At 37.3% G+C, this 23364-nt stretch overlaps 2 protein-coding genes across 6 annotated transcripts in view; one reads left to right on the plus strand and one right to left on the minus strand.

Annotated features, from left to right (window-relative positions):
- The first annotated feature begins 3460 nt into the window (after window positions 1-3460).
- Window positions 3461-17367, plus strand: LOC113043764 (ATP-dependent Clp protease ATP-binding subunit clpX-like, mitochondrial). Of its 5 annotated transcripts, none has more exons than XM_026203349.1 (15): window positions 3462-3920; window positions 4026-4095; window positions 4690-4814; window positions 4891-5011; window positions 9343-9494; window positions 9655-9814; window positions 10919-10960; window positions 11661-11837; window positions 12466-12630; window positions 12990-13078; window positions 14720-14884; window positions 14971-15273; window positions 15564-15656; window positions 16345-16451; window positions 16710-17367. In XM_026203349.1, exons 2-15 carry the CDS (start codon window positions 4041-4043, stop codon window positions 16795-16797), a joined length of 1842 nt encoding a protein of 613 aa, XP_026059134.1. In that variant the 5' UTR covers window positions 3462-3920; window positions 4026-4040; the 3' UTR covers window positions 16798-17367. The 5 variants fall into 5 exon arrangements, with proteins under 5 accessions (XP_026059137.1, XP_026059134.1, XP_026059132.1 ...); XM_026203347.1 differs by having other exon boundaries at window positions 3462-3846; window positions 4001-4095; XM_026203348.1 differs by having other exon boundaries at window positions 3462-3846; window positions 4027-4095.
- A 674-nt stretch (window positions 17368-18041) lies between these two features.
- The window catches only part of LOC113043781 (transcription factor PU.1-like), a 5659-nt gene continuing 336 nt past the window's right edge, over window positions 18042-23364 (minus strand). Inside the window, exons 2-5 of the mRNA XM_026203376.1 lie at window positions 23240-23330; window positions 21973-22133; window positions 19899-20046; window positions 18042-18898 (exon numbers count right to left, since the gene is read on the minus strand). Of these exons, the coding sequence (XP_026059161.1) occupies window positions 18582-18898; window positions 19899-20046; window positions 21973-22133; window positions 23240-23330 (717 nt within the window). The 3' untranslated portion in view covers window positions 18042-18581. The remainder of the gene's footprint in view (window positions 18899-19898; window positions 20047-21972; window positions 22134-23239; window positions 23331-23364) is intronic.

Genomic DNA, 23364 nt, shown 5'->3' on the forward strand with positions numbered 1-23364 from the left:
CTTTATACTGTGGAAATCAAAAGAGTTCTTTAGAAGAATGTCCATGCTGTTCGTTTCCATATAATGAACATGAATAGGGACTGAGACAATGATTTAAAAAAAAAAATCATTTAAAATACCATGTACATGTCTGTGCACAGTTCATGAATCATTATTCATGATAAATTAATATAATAAATAATTCTTAATTCATAAAAAAAGTCATAATTCATTGAAAATCACCATGTTTAATATAAGTTTACTGAGGTGCACAAGTAAGTCTGGACTATTTCTATGCGCTTGCAAGGGCTCCTGTTTATATAATATATTTTACTGAAGTTTAGGATGATTCATGCATATAAAGAAATTGTGAATCAGTTCAGTTTATAGCACTTTTCACTTGATATTCTAAAGAAAGAGTGCCTTAGAATAACGCTCTAGATGTTTAAAGTATAAGAAGAAATCTTGGATGGAACAGATACTCCTTGAGGAATTCTGGGCTGGCACATATTAAACAAATAAGTAAACAAATTTATGCAAAGTATTCAAGCGCACACATAGCCACATGCAATTTAGCTGCACAGTATTGATGGCATGTGTTAATAATCTGGTTGAGTTCTATTTTTTTATTCTTATATATTGTATATAAATAATACTATTATTATAAAGATTATAGAAATCCATGTGAAATGACAATAGTAAAGATGCTGGCACAACATAACGCAACGATAATGGCAGATAGGGCAGGGAAGGGTGGATCTGAGTTTGACAGGTGCTTGTAAACTTTGGAATGGAAAATATAAATGCATATAAAGAAATAAAAAGATGTTAGTGGAAGAAAGGCATAAAGAAAAAGTGGAAAGTATAATAGTTAGGTAGCCATAGAGGGGCCATTTAAGAAAATACTGTATTTAGCTGTGTTTAGCACTGCAAATAGTTTAGTAAAATAATTTACATTGCTCAGAGAACCAGTGTGCTGATGACAATATGAGACGGATATTTGTAGATTTGTAGATCTAGTTAGAACTTTAGCTGCTGGTTCTTAAAAGAAGCTGCAGTGCAGTGTATTTATGAATGCTTCCAGCCAAAAGTGTTTTGTAATAAATCAAGTCTCGAAGTTATGAATATGTGAACCTAATGTTCTGCTTGAAAACAATGTTATATAACTTGAACATTTCTGAGGAGGAAGAATATAGAGCTAATCATATCACTTAAAGAGAGCATGTACAAGGAAACAAGGGCTCAGGATCGAGCCCTGTGGTATACCATAGTATTAAATGCAGGGGTTTTCAATTAAAATTAATTGAAATTGGTCCTATTTCTGTGTTTCCTTCCAGCAGGGTTCCAATCAGTACCTTTTCTGAATATTTATACATTTCCACAGCAGCAGTACTTTGTTTAAATAATAATGAAAAAGGGATCTAAACCAGGCTATTTGTGTGAACACAACTGACTGAAACTTTTAATAATTGATAGAAATGTTCTCAATATTTAAATATCTTATTTTTATTGTTTATTTGTTTCACAGGCAATATTTGTTTTATAGGTGGTTTAATAACTTATAGATTTAATAGAATTAGAAATGTCTCCTATAGAGAAAGAAGAGGTAACACTAATAAACATCGACTATAGGTGGCTCTTTTTTAATTTGGGAATTTGGAATTGGTTTTACAAGGTTTTTTTTTTTTTTTTTTTTTTTTTTTTTTAAGCCAAGCTTTATAACCATAAACAACTAACGTTGGTTGTTGGTTATAACACATCATGTTGTCTGAGGGAGGGGACGTCTTTGGTTCACTTACTTTTGTCGCAGCCAAGAGATATTAATTTGTGGGAACGCAATATTATGTCGTAGCCACGAGATGCTATGTTGAGGGAACAACATCCATAATGTCAATAATTATGAATTATTATTAACTCAGTTGATAAGATATCATTTTAGACCACTAAAATGTAATTAAACCATTCAAATGGAATCCAGAAAATTTTAAAACAAAAATACAGACCTTAAAAATTAATCATAATCTGGATAAAATAAATAACATTTCAAAGGGTGCTAGTAATAGTGATGCTTTCCTTAGCAAATCCCACTTATGTTCATTTCTGTCCAATTAACCTGTTTGATCGTCAGTTTATGATGCTCATCTGGTGGAGTTCTTCACTATGAAGAGATGTTATTCTTAGAATTTTTAGAAAGTGGTTTATTTTTTGAGTTATGTTATGTGTTTTGGCATTTAACGGAGAGTTACTATAACACACTGGTGCTGAATGGTGCCCATAAGGTGGCGCTGAAAGCGTCTGGGAATGCCAAAGTGCAGACCCCTGCCCTCTCCTACCTGAGCGTGCTCGGTGAGTCAACATAGACATGAAAATTAAGAAAATAGTACAGTATCAGTTGAGAACCTGGCTCTAAGGGATCCAGTGGAGAGCACTCCACCATATTTAAGGTGGAGTGCAATTATTTTATAACTGTTATTTGTCATAAAATGGACATGACTCAGTCCACGTCCATTTTGACTTCCTCAGAAAGCCATTCTTCAGAGTAGTTCACCAAGGCTGCATTCATTTGATAAAAAAATAAAGTAAACAGCAGTATTGTGAAATATTATTATAATTTAAAATAACATTTTCTTAAACTGTTATTTATTCCTTTGATGTAAAGATTTTCAGCATAATTACTCCTTCATAATGAATGCTTCAGCAATCATATATAATCATATATAATAATATGCTGATTTACAGCTCAAATGTCAAGTCAAGTCACATTTATTTATACAGCGCTTTAAACTAAATACATTGTGTCAAAGCAACTGAACAACATTCATTAGGAAAACAGTGTGTCAATAATGCAAAATGTGTTTTTTTTTTCTTGTTTTTTTTTTTCTAAATATTTCGAATAATAATACTTTGTTAAACTACCATTCAAAGATTTGGGGTGAGATTAAAAAAGAAGAATAAAATAAAACTTTTATTTAGTAAGGATGCATTAAATTAATCAAAAGTCTCAGTTAAAACATTTATAATGTTACAAAAATAATCCTCTTTAAATTGAATGCTGTTCTTTTAATTGTATTGTTCATAGAAAAAAAGAGCTCTCAGTCCCTCCATTGAAGCTGTGTGTACGGTATACTGTCCATGTCCAGAAAGGTAAGAAAAACATCATCAAAGTAGTCCATGTGACATCATCTTGACAGATACCGCACAACATTATATATATGTCTTGAGTCTTAACCTGATACATAGCCTACTCTGAGTTGAATGAACTTACTCCCGGTTGTTTTTTGGAACTACATACCTCAAGTCAGCAAGGTTTGGGGTTAATCAACCGAAAGTTCAGGGTTTAGTTCACGGTAAGATAACCCTGCTTTCTGGAATACACCCCTGGAGAAATTATGTCTGACAGGAAACAGCCAATGAGGTTGTCTCACGATGGCCCCGCCCCTTCAGCATCACGTGACACAAACAGAGCTCTATCTCTCCAAGCACGTCCCGCTGACCTACTTTATGACAGCAGAGATCCCTTTATTGATTTTATTTGATTATTATTATTGATTATTATATTGTGTGTATCGTGATATAGATCCTCAGGTCACACTCCAGATCAGTGGGTGGCGGTACTGCACCTCGAAGCTGTTTGCCAACCGCCAGTAAACACAGAAGAAGAAGAAGAAGAAGAAGAAGAAGAAGAAGACGCTGATGTTGACAGCAGAGGTTATATCAGCCGATCAACGATAAACGTCTTTAACATCGCTCCCGAGAGCAGCGGACACTGACCCTGGCACGATCCCGTAAACCTCGCTCTGATCGCGCTCGGATCCCGCCGGTTACCGGAAGACAGATCTGCTCGAGAGGGAACTCGGACACACGCCAGTGAGTGACGTCACTCACAGCAGCAGCGCGTGCACTCATTCTCATTTCATCTGGGAGCACTTTACAAATTTATTATTATTATTATTATTATTATTATTATTATTATTATTATTTATTTTGTATTTATTTATCAGTATGTAGTAATATACTGCAGTGTGTAAATGTGTTATTATTCATCAGATCTGGTTTTCAGTATGTCCTGCTCGTGCGGAGCTGCAGTGAGGGTGATTATAAAGTCTGTCCATAGAGGTGAGTGAACCTTCAACACTCAAATAAAGAGCTCAGGAACTGTTCTAGTGCACTCAACACTGATTCAAACACCAGATGAAGGCAAGCCGGCAGTTTTTACTTCCCAGCGAATCCCAGAATGTACACTTTTAAGATCTAGGACAGTTTCGGTCCTAAAATCCTCAGGGCAATGTTCTGGGGATCTTATTTCACAGTTAAAATTAGTTTCACTGGATTTTGATGACCTCTGTGGCCAATGTTTCCTTCACAGTGTTAGTGTTGTGCTGTAAGAGAAGTGCACGTAAACAGACTTTTAAAAGAGATATAATATACACATAAAGAAATAGTTCACCCAGAAATGACCATTTGCAGAGAATGTCCTCTTCCTCAGGCCATCTGCGCTATAGCCAAGTTAGTTTCTTCATCAGAACAGATTTGTAATGTAGGAGTGAATGGGTGCCGTCAGAATGAGAGTCCAGACAGCTGATAATGTCCATCAATTAATGTCTTGTGAAGTGGAAAGCAGCATGTTTGTGAGAAACAAATCTCTCGTTGAGACCGTTTTGAACTGACATGAGTGAGTTTGGTAATGTAAGGTGTTTTGTTTCCTGGCAGGTGTTTCTCGCTCGCGTCTTCAGCTCTTCAGACACACTAGAGCGGTCCGTCCTCCTGCACTGGTGCTGGTGAGGGCGTTCTCTCACACTGCGCTGTGTTCGGCGTCTAAAGACGAAGGTGGAAAGGTACTCTGGGTCTCTGTGTCTCGCTCACATGAGTGTTTGTGTGATGTGTGAGATCTTCACGGTTGTGCTTCTGCAGAAGGGTGTAGGTGAGGCGGGCGGGAAGCGGGCGTCCGGCGCCGGAGGCTCAGGGAAAGGTGGCAGTCAGCTCAGATGTCCCAAATGTGGAGATGTGTGTACACACGTGGAGACTTTTGTGTGTAAGTATCACTCTTCTCATATTCGTTAGGTTTTAATAATGACACCGATAACTAGATTCCACATTACCAGTCGGTTTCTGTTCAGGTGTTTACAAAATTGCAGTGGTGGACAGTAACAGAGTAGTTTGTTACTGTCCGTTGTTTGGGAACTAAATCCGCTGTAAAGAGTGATCTGTTTAAGCCCACTGAAATGCTCGAGTGCAGACGATGCAGACACATCAATCAGCGTCTCTGTGTTTTAGGTTAAAAAAAAACAACAACAACATTAAACTAACACAGATTAAACAAAATAACTCGTGCATGTTCAAATTCCCCGCTACCGTAATCTTAACAGTTTTATTAAAATGCGACCATGTCCTATGTGACGTCTGTTTTTATATTGTTTATCAACAGTAACGTTATATTGTTTGACATGATTGTTTCTTCATAACCGTACTGAAAACAAGTAAATATTGTTAGCTGATGCTAACTGTCTAGCTAACAAACTTGCTGGTGCTAAGTTGAGGTAAGTTTTATAAATAATGTCCAAATATTTTTATTCAACCACCTATATATATATATATTACATCTAGGGACAAAAGAAAGGATGTGATGTTCAGAACATGGTAACTACAGTAATTATCAAAGAGGGGAAGAGATGCACCCCGTTTGGCCAGTGGTGTTTTTACACCACAGACAAGGTTTGAGAAGGAAAAAATCATTATGAAAATATAATTGTTTCCTGTAAAATGTTCTTCCTAACTTCAGGCCTTATTATCATGTCATATATAACTGTGATGTTCTGTAAAACAACAAACTTTAAAATACTTTTTTCTTACTGGTGAAGATCAGATGGTCATCTCTGTTTTCTCTCAGGTACATCACAGTGTAAGCTTCACATTTAACATTACTCTCATCAGCGTAGTCCATATCAACAACAAAAATATATCTTGACTCCATATAGTGGTTATTTTGGGAAAAAAATCCCAGGTATTTTGAACAGTAGGATTATAAAATATATGTGCTAATATAAAATTAAATTAAGTAGCCTATATAAAATTGCAAACATCTATCTTTCTGTACTTTTTTACTTAAGTAAATAAAAAAGCAGTACTTTTGTACTTTCACTTGAGTAAAATTGAAAAAGGATTACTTTTCCTGGAGTAATATTTTACTATACGTATCTGTACTTGATATGTGTACTTCGTCCACCACTGCGAAATTGTGAGTATTAAATGACATTTGCAAGAGTGTCCACCTTAAAAAATGAAGAAGATGAAAAATGTAAAAGAAAGAAAAAATCCAGTTCAAAGGAGAGAAATGTCTGTTTGTATTGATGGTAATTTTCTATGGTTTCGAAACAAATGTTACACACATTTATTTGAGACCCTGGACCACAAAAAAAGTCATAAGGGTCCATTTTTGAGATTTATACAATATAAATTAATAATAATAATAAATAAGCTTTCCATTGATGTATGGTTTATTAGGATTGGAAAATATTTGGCAGAGATAAAACTATTTGAAAATCTGGAGTCTGAGGGTGCAAAAAAAACAAAATCTAAATATTGAGAAAATCATCTCTAAAGTAGTTCAAATGAAGTCCTTAGCAATTTTACTAATCAAAAATTAAGTTTTTATATATTTAAGGTAGGAAATGTACAAAATATCTTCATGGAACATGATTTTTACTTAATATCCTAATTATTTTTAGCATAAAAGAAAAATTTATAATTTTTCTTATTTGACAATGTATTTTTGGCTATTGCTACAAATACACCCCAGCGGCTTGAGACTTATTTTTTATAAGATTTATTTTATAACTATATATATATATAATGATTACAGAATAAATTTGTATATATTATATATAATAATTTATTATAGAGAAGGTGTATGATATATTTTCTTATTATATATATATATACACACACACACACACACACACACACACACGCATACAGGTGCTGGTCATACAATTAAAATATCATCAAAAAGTTGATTTATTTCACTAATTCCATTCAAAAAGTGAAACTTGTATATTATAATAATTCATTACACACAGACTGATATATTTCAAATCTTTATTTCTTTTAAATTTGATGATGATAACTGACAACTAAGGAAAATCCCAAATTCAGTATCTCAGAAAATTTGCATAGAAGTTAAGACCAGTACAAATAAATGATTTTTAGAAATCTTGGTCAACTAAAAAGTATGAAAATGAAAAGTATGAGCTATGCACTCAATACTTAGTTGCGGCTCCTTTTGTCTGAATTACTGCAGCATGCGGCGTGGTATGGAGTGGATCAGTCTGTGGCACTGCTCAGGTGTTATGAGAGCCCAGGTTACTCTGATAGTGGCCTTCAGCTCTTCTGCATCGTTGGGTCTGGCATATCACATCTTCCTCTTCACAATACCCCAGAGATTTTCTATAGGGTTAAGGTCAGGAGAGTTTGGTGGCCAATTAAGAACAGGGATACCATGGACCTTAAACCGGGTACTGGTAGCTTTGGCACTGTGTGCAGGTAAAAGTCCTGTTGTCCTCTAAAACTTCCTGGTATATGGCTGCGTTGACCTTTGACCTCAGAAAACACAGTGAACTAACACCAGCAGATGACATGACACCCCAAACCATCACTGACTGTGGAAACTTTACATTGGACCTCAATCAACGTGGATTGTGTTCCTCTCCTCTCTTCCTCCAGACTCTGGGACCCTGATATCCAAAGGAAATGCAAAATTGACTTTCATCAGAGAACATATCTTTGGACCACTCAGCAGCAGTCCAGTACTTTTTGAAGCGAGACACTTCTGGTTCTGTCTGTTGTCCAAGAGTGTCTTGACACAAGGAGTGTGAAGCTGAAACCCATGTCCTGCATACGTCTGTGTGTAGTGGTTCTTGAAGCACTGGCTCCAGCTGCAGTCCACTCTTTGTGAATATCCCCCACATTTTTGAATGGGTTTTGTTTCACAATCCTCTCCAGAGTGCGGTTATCCTTATTGCTTGTGCACTTTTTTTCTACCACATCTTTTCCTTCCCTTCGCCTCTCTATTAATGTGCTTGGACACAGAGCTCTGTGAACACCCAGCCTCTTTTGCAATGAACTTTTGTGTCTTGCCCTCCTTGTGCAAGGTGTCAATGGTCGTCTTTTGTACAACGGTCAAGTCAGCAGTCTTCCTCATGATTGTGTAGCCTACAGAACTAGACTGAGAGACCATTACAAGGCTTTGCAGGTGTTTTGAGTTAATTAGATGATTACAGTGTTGCACCAGGTGTCTTCAATATTGAACCTTTTCACAATATTCTAATTTCCTGAGATACTGAATTTGGGATTTTCCTTAGTGTTCCTGTAGCTCTACTTTTGATGATTATAACTGACATCTATCTATCTATCTATCTATCTATCTATCTATCTATCTATCTATCTATCTATCTATCTATCTATCTATCTATCTATCTATCTATCTATCTGTCTATCTGTCTGTCTATCTGTCTGTGTGTGTGTGTATATATATATATATATATATATATATATATATATATATATATATATATATTTTTTTTTTTTTTTTTTTCTTTTTTTTTTTTTCTAAAACATAATTATAAAATATTTACTTTTTTAAAATCATTGATTTCTAAGTAGTTATACCACTTTTTCAGTATTTTTCCCACAAACATATAAAATATACAGTACACACACACACACACGTTTGTTTTTGTGAAAAGTGTGTTCATCCCATAGGTGTAATGGTTTTTATACTGTAGAAACTGTATATTCTATCGCCCTACACCTAACCCTAACCCTCACAGGAAACTTTGTGCAGTTTTACTTTCTCAAAAAACTCATTCTGTATGATTTATGAGTGTTTTGAAATAAGTCACCCTCTCCTTGTAATACCTGTGTCATGCCCATGTCATTATACAGAGTTGTGTCCTGATAAGCCACAGAAACATGCCCACACACACACACACACACACACACACACACACACACACACAAGTACACATATAAAGGCAAACATAATGAAATGAATTCGGTGACACGTTAAGGTTAGATTAGATGTATTCAAGTTATTAAATGCAATTTATAAATAAAATGTAGCTTTTAGTAAATTGTAGGTAGGGCAAAGAATGAATGTCATGTCATTGACCTGGGCGTTTGGTTACTTTAACACAACAATGTTTTTCATCTTTAAAGATTAAATTCTGGCTCCTGAAGCAGAAGCATACAGACGATTGTAGGATCTGTACTAACTGCTCAAACTGTGTTATGTAGAGATTCCCAGTGCTTCTGCTGATGTTACGGTCATGTGTATTGTAATAACGGTCTTGTATTTGCTCCACACAGCCTCCACACGGTTTGTGAAATGTGAGAAGTGCCATCATTTCTTCGTGGTTCTGTCTGAGACGGACTCTAAGAAGGGTTTGAACAAGGAAACGGAGAGCTCGGAGCATAGTAAATCTGCTTTAGCTCAGAAACCCCCTCCACCTCCTAAAAAGGTACCCTTTAGCACACCATGCAGACATTATTACATTAACTCAAGTTGATATTTGTGTATAGATCAAGGTTTTGAAAGTAAACTAGTCGAAGCTAATCCTGTGACGGCAGAAATGCAGTAATCATCTCTGACATGGGCTTCGGTTGTCTCAAACTCTTCAGATTTATGCCTACCTCGACAAATATGTTGTGGGCCAGTCATACGCCAAGAAAGTGTTGGCCGTGGCCGTCTATAATCATTACAAACGGATCTACAACAACCTCCCGGCTGCAGGACGACAGCAAGCGGAAACAGACAAACAGAGCTCCCTCTCTCCCAGAGGTTTGTTAAATATCATAATCGGACATTTATCAATAAAACTTACATCAAAATGCTGTAAAAATTAACATGTTATTCATGGTTTGTCTATCTAATGTTAACAAATTAAACCTAAAAGTCTATCAACAGCATTCAGTATATCTCCACATTTATTTGCTCTGACATGACTTAAAATCACACACACACACACACATAATTTACATATATATATATATATATATACATATTATTATTTTTTTTTTATTTGAAAATGAAAATGCAATCATTTTCATTTTAATGCACCAATTTAACAATACATTTTTACATGTAGAGATTTGCGATAAAATTGCTAAATTTTGCCTTGATGCCTAAAATCCTCAAGTTGTCCAAAACCCGTATGAGTTTCTTTCTTCTGCTGAACAAAAAAGAAGATATTTGGAAGAACGTTGCTGGTAGCCATTGACTTCCAGAGTATTTTTATTTTCTCCACACTATAGAAGTCAATGGCTACACAATTACAATTTTTGGATCGCCAGCTAAAGTCATAATAAACAGATCTGCGCTGAATTTCCAGCATAAACAATAAGAATTTTAAAAAGACTATATTTGGCCATTATCTTTCCAAAACACAGTATCTTTAGCTTTGTTTTCTGATCCTTCCTTGTTCTGTGACCTGACACATTAATAACATTTATGACACATGATGATTTCTATGAATAGTTTCAAACTGGCTGCCTAAAGTCAGTGCTGAAGTCAGTTGAATATAATCGATTTATAATTTAAGTGACAAACTAGACTGAGACTATTTCAGTGTTTGCATGAAACATTTGGAATCTGCTTGACTACATGTTGAGCAGAAATGATTGTTCTCCTGAAAAACCACAACATTCTTTCAAAAGGTCCTTACTGATGCTTCTTCTGATGCCAATAACACTCTTAGTCCTCCTGAGCCTGAATGCTAGTTGATGGCAGATAAAGGCTGTAATGCGCTGTTCTTTGGCTCATTTGTGGTCAGGATAGTATTCCAGGCACCTAAAGGAAGAGTCTGAACTTTCTCCTGCTGTTACTGTTACACAACTCGTGCTGTGCTCGTCATGCTAAGTTCACTCACTCTCCTCTTCTCTGTAGAGTTAGACATCAGAAGACGTGAAGATGAATACAAGTTTACAAGTAGGTGATTCTTTTGTGTACTCCACTTTCACATGCAGTAAGATCACCCAACATATTTGAACTTTCCTGTGGCCATATCTTGTTTTCTGACACATGACTCCTTGTTTACGTGTCCACATATCAGCCGTCTGTGCTTGTGTGCGGGGCACTTCTGTATCAGTCGCTGATAAAGTGTCACAATGACCTAGTTACAGCTCTAATGGTCTCTGGCCCTTCAGATTTCACTCTGGGGCTTCTGTCCGTTTGCTGCTTATCTATAGTGTGTACCTGGGACGGCAGGATCACTCTGGACAGGGCTTGGAAACTAGGCCCTTCTGATGAGATAATTATGGCTTGTGTAATAGTGACCTCTAGCCTAACTTAGATCCCGAGATGTGAAATGAAGCTATGAGCAAGCTCATGTTTAAAAGTAGAAATAGTTTTGAATTCAGGAACTTTGTTAAAGTAGTAGTTCACCCAGAATTAATAATTGCCTTTAATACATCCCTAAAATACAATTAAATATGTTGTAGAATGTCCAGAATTATAATTTTTTTTAAGCAATGAAAGATAACAATCTCTTCCTCTAAAAGCAAACGGCACATTTCACACTTGACTGAAAATCTGTTTGGTTATTAAATTCTTGGGGCTTGTTGATGTTTAAACTAATAACAGATGATTTGCTGGATGGAGATGTGAAGTAGTTTGGTTGTTTCCTCAGAGCTGCTTCAGATCGCTGGCATCGGTCCCCATCGCAACGCTCTGGGTGCGTCTGTCCAGCAGCAGACCAATCAGCAAGCTCCTCAAGACAAAAGGGGCAGGGACCTGCTTGACTCCGCCCACACTGATATTAAGCTGGAAAAGAGCAACATTGTGTTGCTGGGACCTACTGGATCAGGTGAGTACAGGATTTGCACACAACTGGAGGACAGTTTGAATAATATTTGGTGTATTCTTGCTGACATCCCAGGGTCTGCCATTTACAGTTATAATTAACGGTTACCTAAACTTGAATGGATTCATATTTTTTTGAAAGCCGATCAAAATTTTTGGGTCCGCTTCATGAAAAATACACATGAAGTCCATTTCACCAAACAGGTTTTATATATGAAAAAAAAAACATGAATTAACATAAATTAACAACTATTTGTGGTAATGACAATAATGACTCGTAATTATTATTATCATTTTTTTATCACAATAATGATAATTTGAGGGAGAATGTGCTTAATCGCCGTGCAAATAATGCAAAAAATCATGATGGCCCTAAATGTGGCCTCATTTTCTTAATGCAAGACATTTTACAGGGCTCTAGACTCATATCGCCCTCTGAAGGGCACCTCGGAGTGAAAACAATCATCACCACCATATTGAAGGGTAATCCCAAACCAAAGCGCTGAAAACTGGCCACTTCAGTGGGTCCTTTGAAACAAAGGATTTCGAGGGGAACAGCCGATTCCCCTCGAATTTGATGTGTATTGAAACATGGTATTTTGAAATCTTTTGCATGCTATTGACATCCATAGGTAAAACCCTGCTAGCCCAGACTCTGGCTAAATGCTTGGATGTTCCCTTCGCCATCTGTGATTGTACGACCCTGACCCAGGCGGGATATGTAGGCGAGGACATCGAGTCTGTTATTGCCAAACTTCTGCAGGACGCCAACTATTCAGTCGAGAAAGCCCAGCAAGGTCAGACACTCAGACTTCAACATTTCCAGCATTTCATCTTAGGAAAAAAACACACATTCTACTGCAGATGAACTAATTCTGTAACTTTGTACAAATATGTTCTGCATTCCTATGAAGCAAGCACACTAAAGCAATGCCGCCCCACCTATGTGTAATATTTTCATTTAATAAGCAGTGTCATAATCTTTCATTACAAGGAACAGAAGCTGACTGAAATGGAAACGCCTCCATGTGTGACCTTTGAACATTTCACTGAAACATTTTGATTCCTCTTTCAAAGTTTAACTTACTATTTTTAAAATCAAATCCTTTCCATGTGGACGTCTGTGATTTGTCATTCGTTTGTCACTCTCTTGCAGGCATAGTGTTTCTGGATGAGGTGGATAAGATTGGCAGTGTGCCTGGAATTCATCAGCTGAGAGATGTCGGGGGCGAAGGAGTTCAGCAGGTCTGTGATTATATTTTATTATACCATTTTGACTCAGTTAAAAAGGACAGGAAGGGTCTAACCTTGATGCTCAAGCGTACTAATCTGCATGACCAGATCTCTGTCACAATCAGCTGGTAATCAAACACTGGGTTCATAGCTAAGGTTGGGAACCGAAAACCAGTTCTTATTCAAAACCGATTCTGTTTTCTGAAAAGAACCGGAACCGTGAGCAATTTCTAAGTTTCGGTTCTGAAAACGGTTCTGGTGCGACACGTGACCAAGCACTGTGTGCAGCCTCGCGCCGGTGTTGTGATGATTCAGCGTTTGCCGTAAAGGATGTCACTAACCAGATAACAGAAATGCCGCCCTGCCTCTTTAATTACTTAACAAAATGATTACAATGATGTGCACTCCACAGAGGCACCGTGTGGCATCACATCTTCAACTGCTGAACACATCGTTTTCCTCGACTGTAAACACTCGCGTCTTTGGTAACTGTGCATTTCCTGTTGTCTGACTGTACATGTAACGGCAGCACCTACCGCCACTAAATTACATTATATTTCCATTATATTATAATATACATACAGACTTCAACTTGGACCACTAAATAAATAGACTACTATTGTTATGGAAGTATGAGGGTTAGATTATTTAAAGTACAGGTCATTTCAAGATTGATAGACAAAGTGATAGAAAATATTTATTTTCATGCATTATAAATGTTTAAAAATGTGGAAACCACTCATTTCATCGCACCTTTTCCTGACTGCATTATTAATTGTAAAATAGGAGCTTTATGGAGTGTGTATTCATGGTTAAAAGTATAACAGTTTATATTTCATTAATTTAGGGATATTAACAAGTGTCTTAGTCCCTTAAGGGACTATTTGGCCAACCAGCTTTTTGCTGCTTGAAAAGCAAAATGTTATTGACAGTGTAAATAACATCAACTTTTTGAAGCTCATGCTGATTGATGGACTAGCATTACTCAAAATTACATTACCTTCCAGCAACACTACATTCAATGAAGGCATAAAAGTAAAAAAAAACATAATAATAGTTCATTTAAATGTAACCGGAATTGAAACCGGAACATTTCTAACAATACCCAAATCTACTTATGAAGATCCACAATTTTGACATTGCCAACTTTTAAATTAAGTAAACCGTAAGTAATAAACAATAATGAGCATTGAGTATTGTGCATTTTTCTATAATTATTTTTCTAATAATGGTTTAATGATTTGAATGGAACCGAAATCGTTAGGCGGAACCAGATCCGGAAATTTTGAACGATTCCCATCCCTATTCATTGCTGACCTAGCTTGTGTTGTTACTGTCATGCCCGGCTGATTGCGGTGAATTGTTATAGACAAACCTAAAAGGCAGGAAAACTGTTTTTTAATGTTGGGAGCTGTATTGTTTATATCAATAAACACAAGAGGACAGAGAAGCGAACCTTGAGGTACACCAGTGGCTAGCTGTTGTGTCTTAGGCATCCTTGCTTCTGAGAAAATATTTAACAATCAATCTGTGAAGGAGCACACAAACCCACAACCAGTAGCAGAACAGAAAGCTCCAGCAGAATTATTATTATTTATTTTTGCATTGTGTCATTTAATTTGTCAATGTTGATGTTCATGTGTGTCTGTTCAGGGTTTGCTGAAATTGCTTGAGGGGACAATCATTAATGTTCCAGAGAAGAACAGCAGGAAGTTGAGAGGAGAGACCGTGCAAGTCGATACAACCAACATTTTGTTTGTGGCTTCGGGTGCCTTCAACGGGCTGGACAGGATCATCAGCCGTAGGAAAAATGAAAAGGTTATTTTTCTAAAGTATAACTTTTTACCACTTCTCCAACATTGGCCTGATTAGAGTGTGTTATGCTTTCTTGATGTCCCCTACAGTATCTTGGTTTTGGGACGCCCTCTAACCTGGGAAAAGGGCGTCGAGCTGCAGCAGCTGCAGATCTGGCCAATAGCTCAGGGAATGAAGTGGATGCAATGGCAGAGATTGAAGAAAAGGACCGGCTCCTGCGGAACGTTGAAGCACGGGACCTCATCGAGTTCGGCATGATCCCAGAGTTTGTAGGCCGTCTGCCTGTGGTGGTGCCACTGCACAGTCTGGACGAGGAGATGTTGGTGCAGATCCTTACAGAGCCTCGTAATGCAGTGGTCCCTCAGTATCAGGCCCTCTTCAGTATGGATAAAGTATGTATATCATGCTGCATGTACACCAGGGGTGTCCAATCCTGCTCATGGATGGCCAATGTCTTACAGTGTTCTGCTCCAACACACTTGCTTGACCGTGATTCTGAAGACCTTTATTACCTGGTTCAGGTGTGTTTAATTAGGGTTGGACATAAACGCCGCAGGACAGGTGGGCCTTCAGGAGCAGGATTTGACACCCCCAAAGTACACCAACTGACATCATTGTAATCCATATTTTTACACCTTTAAGTCTAGTTGTTCATCTTCTGGTTTTGTGTTTTTTGTTCCAGTGTGAGCTGAATGTAACTCCAGATGCATTAAGGGCGATCGCCCGTTTTGCTCTGGAACGGAAGACAGGAGCCAGGGGTCTCCGCTCCATCATGGTAAATAACAGGAAATCAAAACCCCATTTTCTTTTTTTTTGATGACCAGGTTGCATTTTCTTTTTAAAGTGACCCTTATCCAATATCTGCAGTTACACTGTACACTGAGGGTTGCCAGGTCTGCAAAACAAAACCAACTCAATTGATAATCAAAACTACCCTAATAACTTTTTTTCGGCAGGTTTCCAATTTAGCGGGAATCCCTGTCTGACAAAATATCAAGGGGGAGAGATCACTTTATCCTGTGCACTAAAAAGCAATCCGTTGCAACAGTGTAAAATAAGCCGGGAAACTGCAACTGGCAACACTGTTAGTACTGGCCTGGAAAAGCGTCAACGTCATACGTGACGGGAATATCTTATGTCTCTAATGGCAGATTTATATATCAGATTTATTCCACATATTACACAGTTATTACACATTCCTGGGTCATATCTGATCTGTGCAATCAGAAACAATCAGAATTGGTCACTTAAACCATGTAATGTAAGTGCGGCCTAAGTCAACATTGTCCGATGCTGCTCGTTGAGGGCCAACGTCAAATAGAGATTAACTCTTCTCTCTGGAAGTTTCTATTCTTCCTGAAGACCTTGAGTAGCTGCTTCAAGTGTGGTCAAATGGGGTTGGACGCAAACAGTCCAGGACCGTGACTGTAAATCTCTGATGTGTGTCCTCTCTGGTCTTTCAGGAGAAGCTCTTGCTGGATCCCATGTTTGAGGTGCCTCAGTCTGACATCATTGCAGTGGAACTGACTAAAGAGGTGGTCCAGGGCAAGTGTGGACCACGCTACGTTAGGTACGGCCTGGTTTTTACAGTTCTTCAAAGCTGAAGCGGCTAATGTACTGTAGATGTTAGCGATCTTCCCATCTGTTTTGGAGATGGTTCTTCAGTGAATCAGTCCAATCCTCTGTTGAAATCTTCAGCCACTCCAATAGACTCTCATGCATGAGTGCTTCTGAGTAACCTATAAGAAGTGCTTCTGTCATTGGACTCAGAGGTTTTGTTTTCGGAGCCAGTAAATAAGCTTTGATTTGTGTTATGTTTGTGCTCCAGAGCTCGTCCCAAAGAACCCGAGGAAGAGTTGGACTCGGCCTCTGAGGAAGACAGCTGGCCCAGACACGCCGACGCCGCCAACAGCTGAACGTGAAGCTGCTGAGTGCACATCGTGTCATTATTCCCAAAGCCATCCTTCCAGCTGGACCTAAACCAAGAGCGGTGTTTCTAGATTTTTAAACCACGGCACAATCAACAACAGTTGGAATATGTATTACATTAAATATGGTGCATTTAATAACCTCATGCAGATATTAAAGTGTCATTTGCACTAATCGATCTTATTTTCAATCTCTGGTGATTGATGATATTTGTATCTGTCGAAAGATAATTATTCTATACTTATAAAGACGCTGGTGGGTGACTTGTTGCTCGTTGTCGGTGTGCGAACATAATAAGGGAAGCGAACGGATTATGTTGAATTTTTAATATTCCTGGTGCATGATACACCTGACATGTCCTTTTTCAGCAGGACACCGCACATGTGATATCTTCTTATGCCTCTGTTTAACCATGATGATCATTTCTACAGCACAAGCCTCTATTACATACGTCCAGTTTTTAAGTTGAACTGTTTTCTCAGACAGTTACTGTTTTACTGTTAACTTAAGAACTGAACAAACAATGTGATAATAAATTTGACAAAAGTTGCACACACTTTCTGTGCAGTCTATGTGTTCTTTATAATGATTTAGGAGCTGTGCCCTGTAAATTGCATACTTCAGTTTCTGTTTAACTCTGTTTAACATACACCGAACAAAAGACCGTACTATCATTTCTCTGGTTTCTGTTTTGCTCTTTTTCTTTTTTTTTTTATCAGCCCACCATTTATTTCCCTGTTAAAAACAGAAACCAAAATGTTTTGAATGTTGAAAATGACTGGAAAAGCCCTAAAGAGCAATGAAATCACACTTGGTTCAGAGAATCATTTGTTTTTGTTCGCGAGGCGTGTTGTTCGTTGTCCTCTAGGTGGCAGCACAGAGCAACATCATTATATGAGACATTCATTCTTCTAATTACTAGAAAGTACACTGTTGGATCGTCGATTAATATCATAGTCTGCCAAATATATATATATATATATATATATATATATATATATATATATATATATATATATATATATATATATATATAATTCGTAGAAAAAATCAGACGTTTGTATGATTGCATGAACAAAAAGAGTTGCATTGTTGTTAGTTATTAACCAGTTTGCATGCTTGTCCCTTACTGTGCTTGTCTAATTAATTTTCACCTCTTTATCTCAATCTCTTAAGGATCTTTGTTGCCAATTACAAACCCAACAAAAAGTAAATAAGCTATATTCACGGCGGACTTCCAGGTTCATTTATTCAGCGGCGTGACACCTCCACATAACAAAAAGACAGATTTTTCACATTAATAAGCATAAAATAAGTTAAAGCTTTACTTATTTGTGTGGATGAAGTGTATGGGAGTGAAAACACGTTGAAATGTCCTTCATAGTAACATGCCATTACCATATGTGTAACATTATAAGAATCATATTATCATGCATGCAATTTTCATATATTAACTGAGAGATTACATGAAATATACTTTTAACAATTAATTTGTCACAACACTGGACAATTGAAATGTTACAATAGTGAAATAAAAGCACTTTAAAGGTAAAAAAAAAATAATAATAAAATCATTACCAGTTACAGCGTGTAGTCTTTTGCAAATACAGAAACTTTAATCTTAAAAATCTATTTTGTCCATTTGTCAATTACTCTGACATTACATCCCTGTCTTCACTATACATATTACATATCCCTGAGATTATATGTTATGCTGCAGGAGAGAATGTGTGAATGTTGTAGGTGCGAGACCCTGGATCTAAAGGAAATGTCAGTGATGATACTGTCTCCTCTCCGTAGTCGTCTTCCTCAGCACCTCGCCGCTGAACTGGTACGTCAGCTTCTTCTTCACCTTTTTGACCTCTCCGGTCTTGCCGTAGTTGCGCAGGGCCCTGGCCATCTTCTGGTAGGTCATCCTCTTGCGGTTGCCCTTCTGCTGGCCCCAGCGGCCGGCGAGTGTCTCCTTGTGTTTGGAGGAGAACTGAAAGACGCCTCTCTCTCGGTCCACCCACCAGATGCAGTCCCGCATGTCTCCGTCCTGCAGGAGGTCCAGGAGGAACTGATAGAGGCGCACCTTCCGCTTGCTTCCTGCAGAAGTTGATGTTCAGTTTAAAGTTTGGATTGCACACAGTCCCATCAGCTCACTGCTTTTCATACAGATGATGTCTTTCTTCAAATACTAATGTCAAAGGAATATTGTGTCTTAACCCTCGATCTGTCCTTGGGGTCAGTATAACCCCAATCAACTTTGACGTATTTAAAAACAATGTTTCCCTTCATCTCAGTGGACGAGATGTTGTGTCTTTTCTACATTTTCTATTTATATTCACATAAAAAGACTGGGCTTGATTCAGTTGTTCTGAAGGTATGTATTTTATTTTATTTTTTAATTAATCTAGTATTTGGGGTCATTTTTTTTATACAGGTTTACTGAACAAATCGCTCTTTCTTTAAATAAATCAAATTATAATTAAAATAAGCTTATGCTCTAACTATAGGGAGCCCTTTTACATTAGCCTACTATGAGGTTGCAATTAAAAACAGAGCCTAAACTAAAATTTGATTACTATAAATTTTTAAACATTGTAATCAAGACTAAAAAAACTTTTATGCAAAAATGTATACTGCACAAAAAAAAACAAAAAAACATGCAGTTTTTAAATTACCCTCTTAAAAAGGTCTATTTGTTGTTTAAATATACTCATCCACACAGCCGTCATAACTTGTTTCATAATATATTTAAGCATATATTAAATAATTAAGACCTCACTAACAGGTCAAGTCAAATATAATGAGTATAGTCTAATATTTCGCAAAATGCTCTTTTCTAGACGTAATTTCTCTTGCGAACTAACGAGCTGTAGACTGAGGACTTGTGTCTGTGGTAAATGAATGTGACGTGACGTTTAATGAGGTCTGTCTGTGGTTGAAACACTGATTGAACGGTTACATGAGATGATAATTCATGTCTATTTCGCATTAAAACTAGTAGTAAAACAAATCAGGCTACAGAAACCTAAGTACGTTTAGTTCACAACAACACCAAGAACAGTGTCTTGGACTCAAGACCTTTACGTTTGCAGCTCACCTGAGCTGGAGATGCCCGGATGTCTGTCGTTGTCCTCCTCCCCCTCAGACACCTCGAAGGGTGGACTGCGCCCCCCGGGGTCCTCATCATCAGTACTGCAGTGGGGGACTGGGGACCGCTGGTACAGTGGGTGGGGGACGTAAGTATACTGTAGAGACAAACCAGTAATCATCAGTCTTGCCTTAACGCTTTTGTGGCTCCTTTTACTAAAACATGCAGTCATACAATCAAAGCAACCAATGCTAACACCCGACTCGGTCCAAGTTCTCACAATACAACACATCTATGGCAGTCAGCTGTGTCCAATCCACCTGACATGCATGTGTTTGGACTGCAGGGAAACCAAAGGAAACCCCCCGACAAGGGGAGAGAACGTGACCCAGGGACCTTCATGCTGTGAGGTAACAGTGCCACCCAAACTGCATCCATAACCCAAACCTCACATAAATTCGTCATCAGTTTCCCAAAACAAAAACATGCAATTTTTAAATTACTTTATATATATATATATATATATATATATATATATATATATATATATATATATATATATATATATACGAAACTGCATGCTAATCATAACCCTCGTTGGGGCATGAGCAGGTCGTACAAAATCAACGAATGAGATTGTATGAATTCATGATTCCAGAGAATTTGGCGTTCATTCATTTGCAAGAGTCTGTGTTGTTTAAATGGTAATTGCAATGGATATTAGATATAATGCAAAATATACAGCAAAATACCCAACAAATGCCAATGATCAGGTGATGTTTTGTGATTAGAGTATCAATCGGACATTCCCCCCACACTTATTTTCAAGCACAAAAATGCTGGTTTTGCATGATCGTGTATAAATATCAAATACGTGGAAACCACAGAATGACTTTACATTGAAAGAGGAAGTGCAAGAACTCAAGAGTCAACAGAAAGGGACACACAATGGTGTGGTCCCGGATTCACAGATCAAGTGCGCATCACGTTTTGCTTCCAAATCAGCCCCGAGAACCACAAAAGTTTCATTTCTATCAGCAGAATCACAAACACATTAAGAGCTGGCCTGTTAATCACTGAATTATATTTAGAGCGGTGTATCTAGAATGAAAGTTTATGTTAAATTACACTTGGTTTCTCCTGGTGCTGCATGAGCAAGTTATGATTTAGATTATATAAAAAGATCTAAGCGAACCCGTTATTATCAGTGATACTGTCTACACTGGATTGTCAACTGAAGCCCAGGTTTATTTCTGTAACTTCCGGCAACAGTACGGATGGATTTACAACTTGGTTGACATTATTAGCATAGACCGCATTTAGCTATTGAGACACGGCTACAACTAGACACAAGTAGATGTTAGAGCTTAGCATTCGTTTAAGGATTAAACTGTGATTTACACGACCAATCAAATCATTCGAATATATGTGGGCGGGGTCTGTCTATCTATAGTGGTTTAAGAAAAACACAAGCTAAATTGTATGGAGAAGCCGAATTTTACTTTGTGTGCTTGTTCGTTTTGTAACATTTATCCCTGTGATCAAAGCTGAATTGTCAGCGTCATTACTCCAGTCTTCAGTGATTCGCTGATTAAGAAACATTTCTTATAAATAACACAGGTTTGGAGAGCAAAAGCGTCTTCTTGACTAGACTTCGTGGCAGTGAATGTGCTGATCGATGAGCTCCATTGTATGTTCAACTATCAGATGCTAAAACCCTAGCGTACTCCAACCTCCTGGTTTGGGTTCATTGGCTAGACTGTGATTGTCTCCGGCTCGCAGGTCTTGTGTGAATGTGTGCAGTAGTCAGGAAAAGAAAGCGTTGAGCAATCGCTCTGTCTCCTCCGCGCACATCCTGCACATCTCTCTTTCTCTTTCTTTCAGACCTTTCCTCTGATTACAGTACACTGTCAGACACTCAACCATTATTAATAGCAGTGCAGATTAAAAACTAAAGTAAACTGAGCACACCTTTGATATCTTTCTTAGTTTACAGAGTAGAATAAGAATGAATTCTGTACTTCTGTTGAAAGGTGACAGTTAATCAGTTCATAGATAGAGAGATAGAGAAATAGATACTAACCTGTGGAGGAACGACAGGAACAAGTGAATCTACGGATGGGTGGAAGGCCTCCGTGTCCCCGAAGCGGTATGTGCTGGGGTGCAGCTCAGTGAAATGGTTTCCTTGAGGAGGCTCAAATTCACTGTGATGGCCATGAACACTTGTGTATTCCCAGCCACTTTCTACACGACAAAAACAGAGAATAAATTCAAGTTACATTTAAAATAAGTTGTTGGGGGAATGCATTTTATTTTATTTTATTTTATTTTATTTTATTTTAGTTTAGTTTAGTTTCAGCAGTGTTGGGGAAAGTTACTTTTAAAAGTAATGCATTAAAATATTGCCTTACTTTTGCGTTACTTTCTAAATGTGGGCTGAGCTTGCTCATTTGCTCTTAATATTGAAAAAAAAAATAAATAAATAAATAAATATATATATATATATATAAAGTCCTTTCACACCGAAAGCCTCAGGCTGAAGGAAATATAAATTCACGTCTGTACAGTAGAACGCAGAAGAAGAAAGTTCAACACTCTTCTGCTATAAAAAAGAAGAAGAAATGAAAGTTTATCTTCTGTAATTTTTGCTTATCAGTAAGGTTGAACTGGATCATCGAAGATCAGCAACAAATTAGTTAAAAATGAGGTTAAATACATAAAGCATATTTGTATTGTAACATATTTAATTATTGCAGCTTTGAGTCATATTCTGAGTTGCTTTTAACTGTTTTTATTAATTTTGAGAAAAGCTAAATCAGATTATTTTTATTATTATTATTATGATGAAATAATGCATGTTCGTATTTATTCTAGAGCTAAAGTAAAAGCGTACTCCTGATTTCTCTTAACATGGGGACAAGACTTTCAATCAATAAATGGGTAAAAAAGGAAACTGGCGTTACGTATTTGAAAGATTAACTCAGATATTATCTTGTATGTTAAAAAGTAATGCATTACTTGAAAGAAGTCATTTGATAATGTTACTCACGGTACTTGTAATGTGTTACCCACAACACTGAGTTTCAGTATCCAACAAACCAGTTCAGAATATTTAGAACCGCAAACAGAGAATCATCACAGAATTAATTTACAACAAAATATATTTATTAATGTAGCATCATCAGTAACTTACAGTAGTACAATCAAGTGAAGTGGATCAGAAAAAGTTCACCAAAGTTGTCATGTGACAACGCATTTTGGCTTTAGGTTTTGATACACTTCAGATGTTGACTAGTATATAAATACACTCACTTAAACACACACACACACACACACAACTTCAAACTCACCAAGATGAGTCTGAGGGTCAGTGCTGAGATACGGGTAGAAGTCATATATCGGCCGAGCATCTGCATCATACGGAATTAATTCTTCTGACAGCTGAAAAATACATAATCAAATTCATTCATTTTTC

This window comes from Carassius auratus, chromosome 25 (genome assembly GCF_003368295.1).
Source record: "Carassius auratus strain Wakin chromosome 25, ASM336829v1, whole genome shotgun sequence".
Taxonomy (NCBI): domain Eukaryota; kingdom Metazoa; phylum Chordata; class Actinopteri; order Cypriniformes; family Cyprinidae; genus Carassius; species Carassius auratus.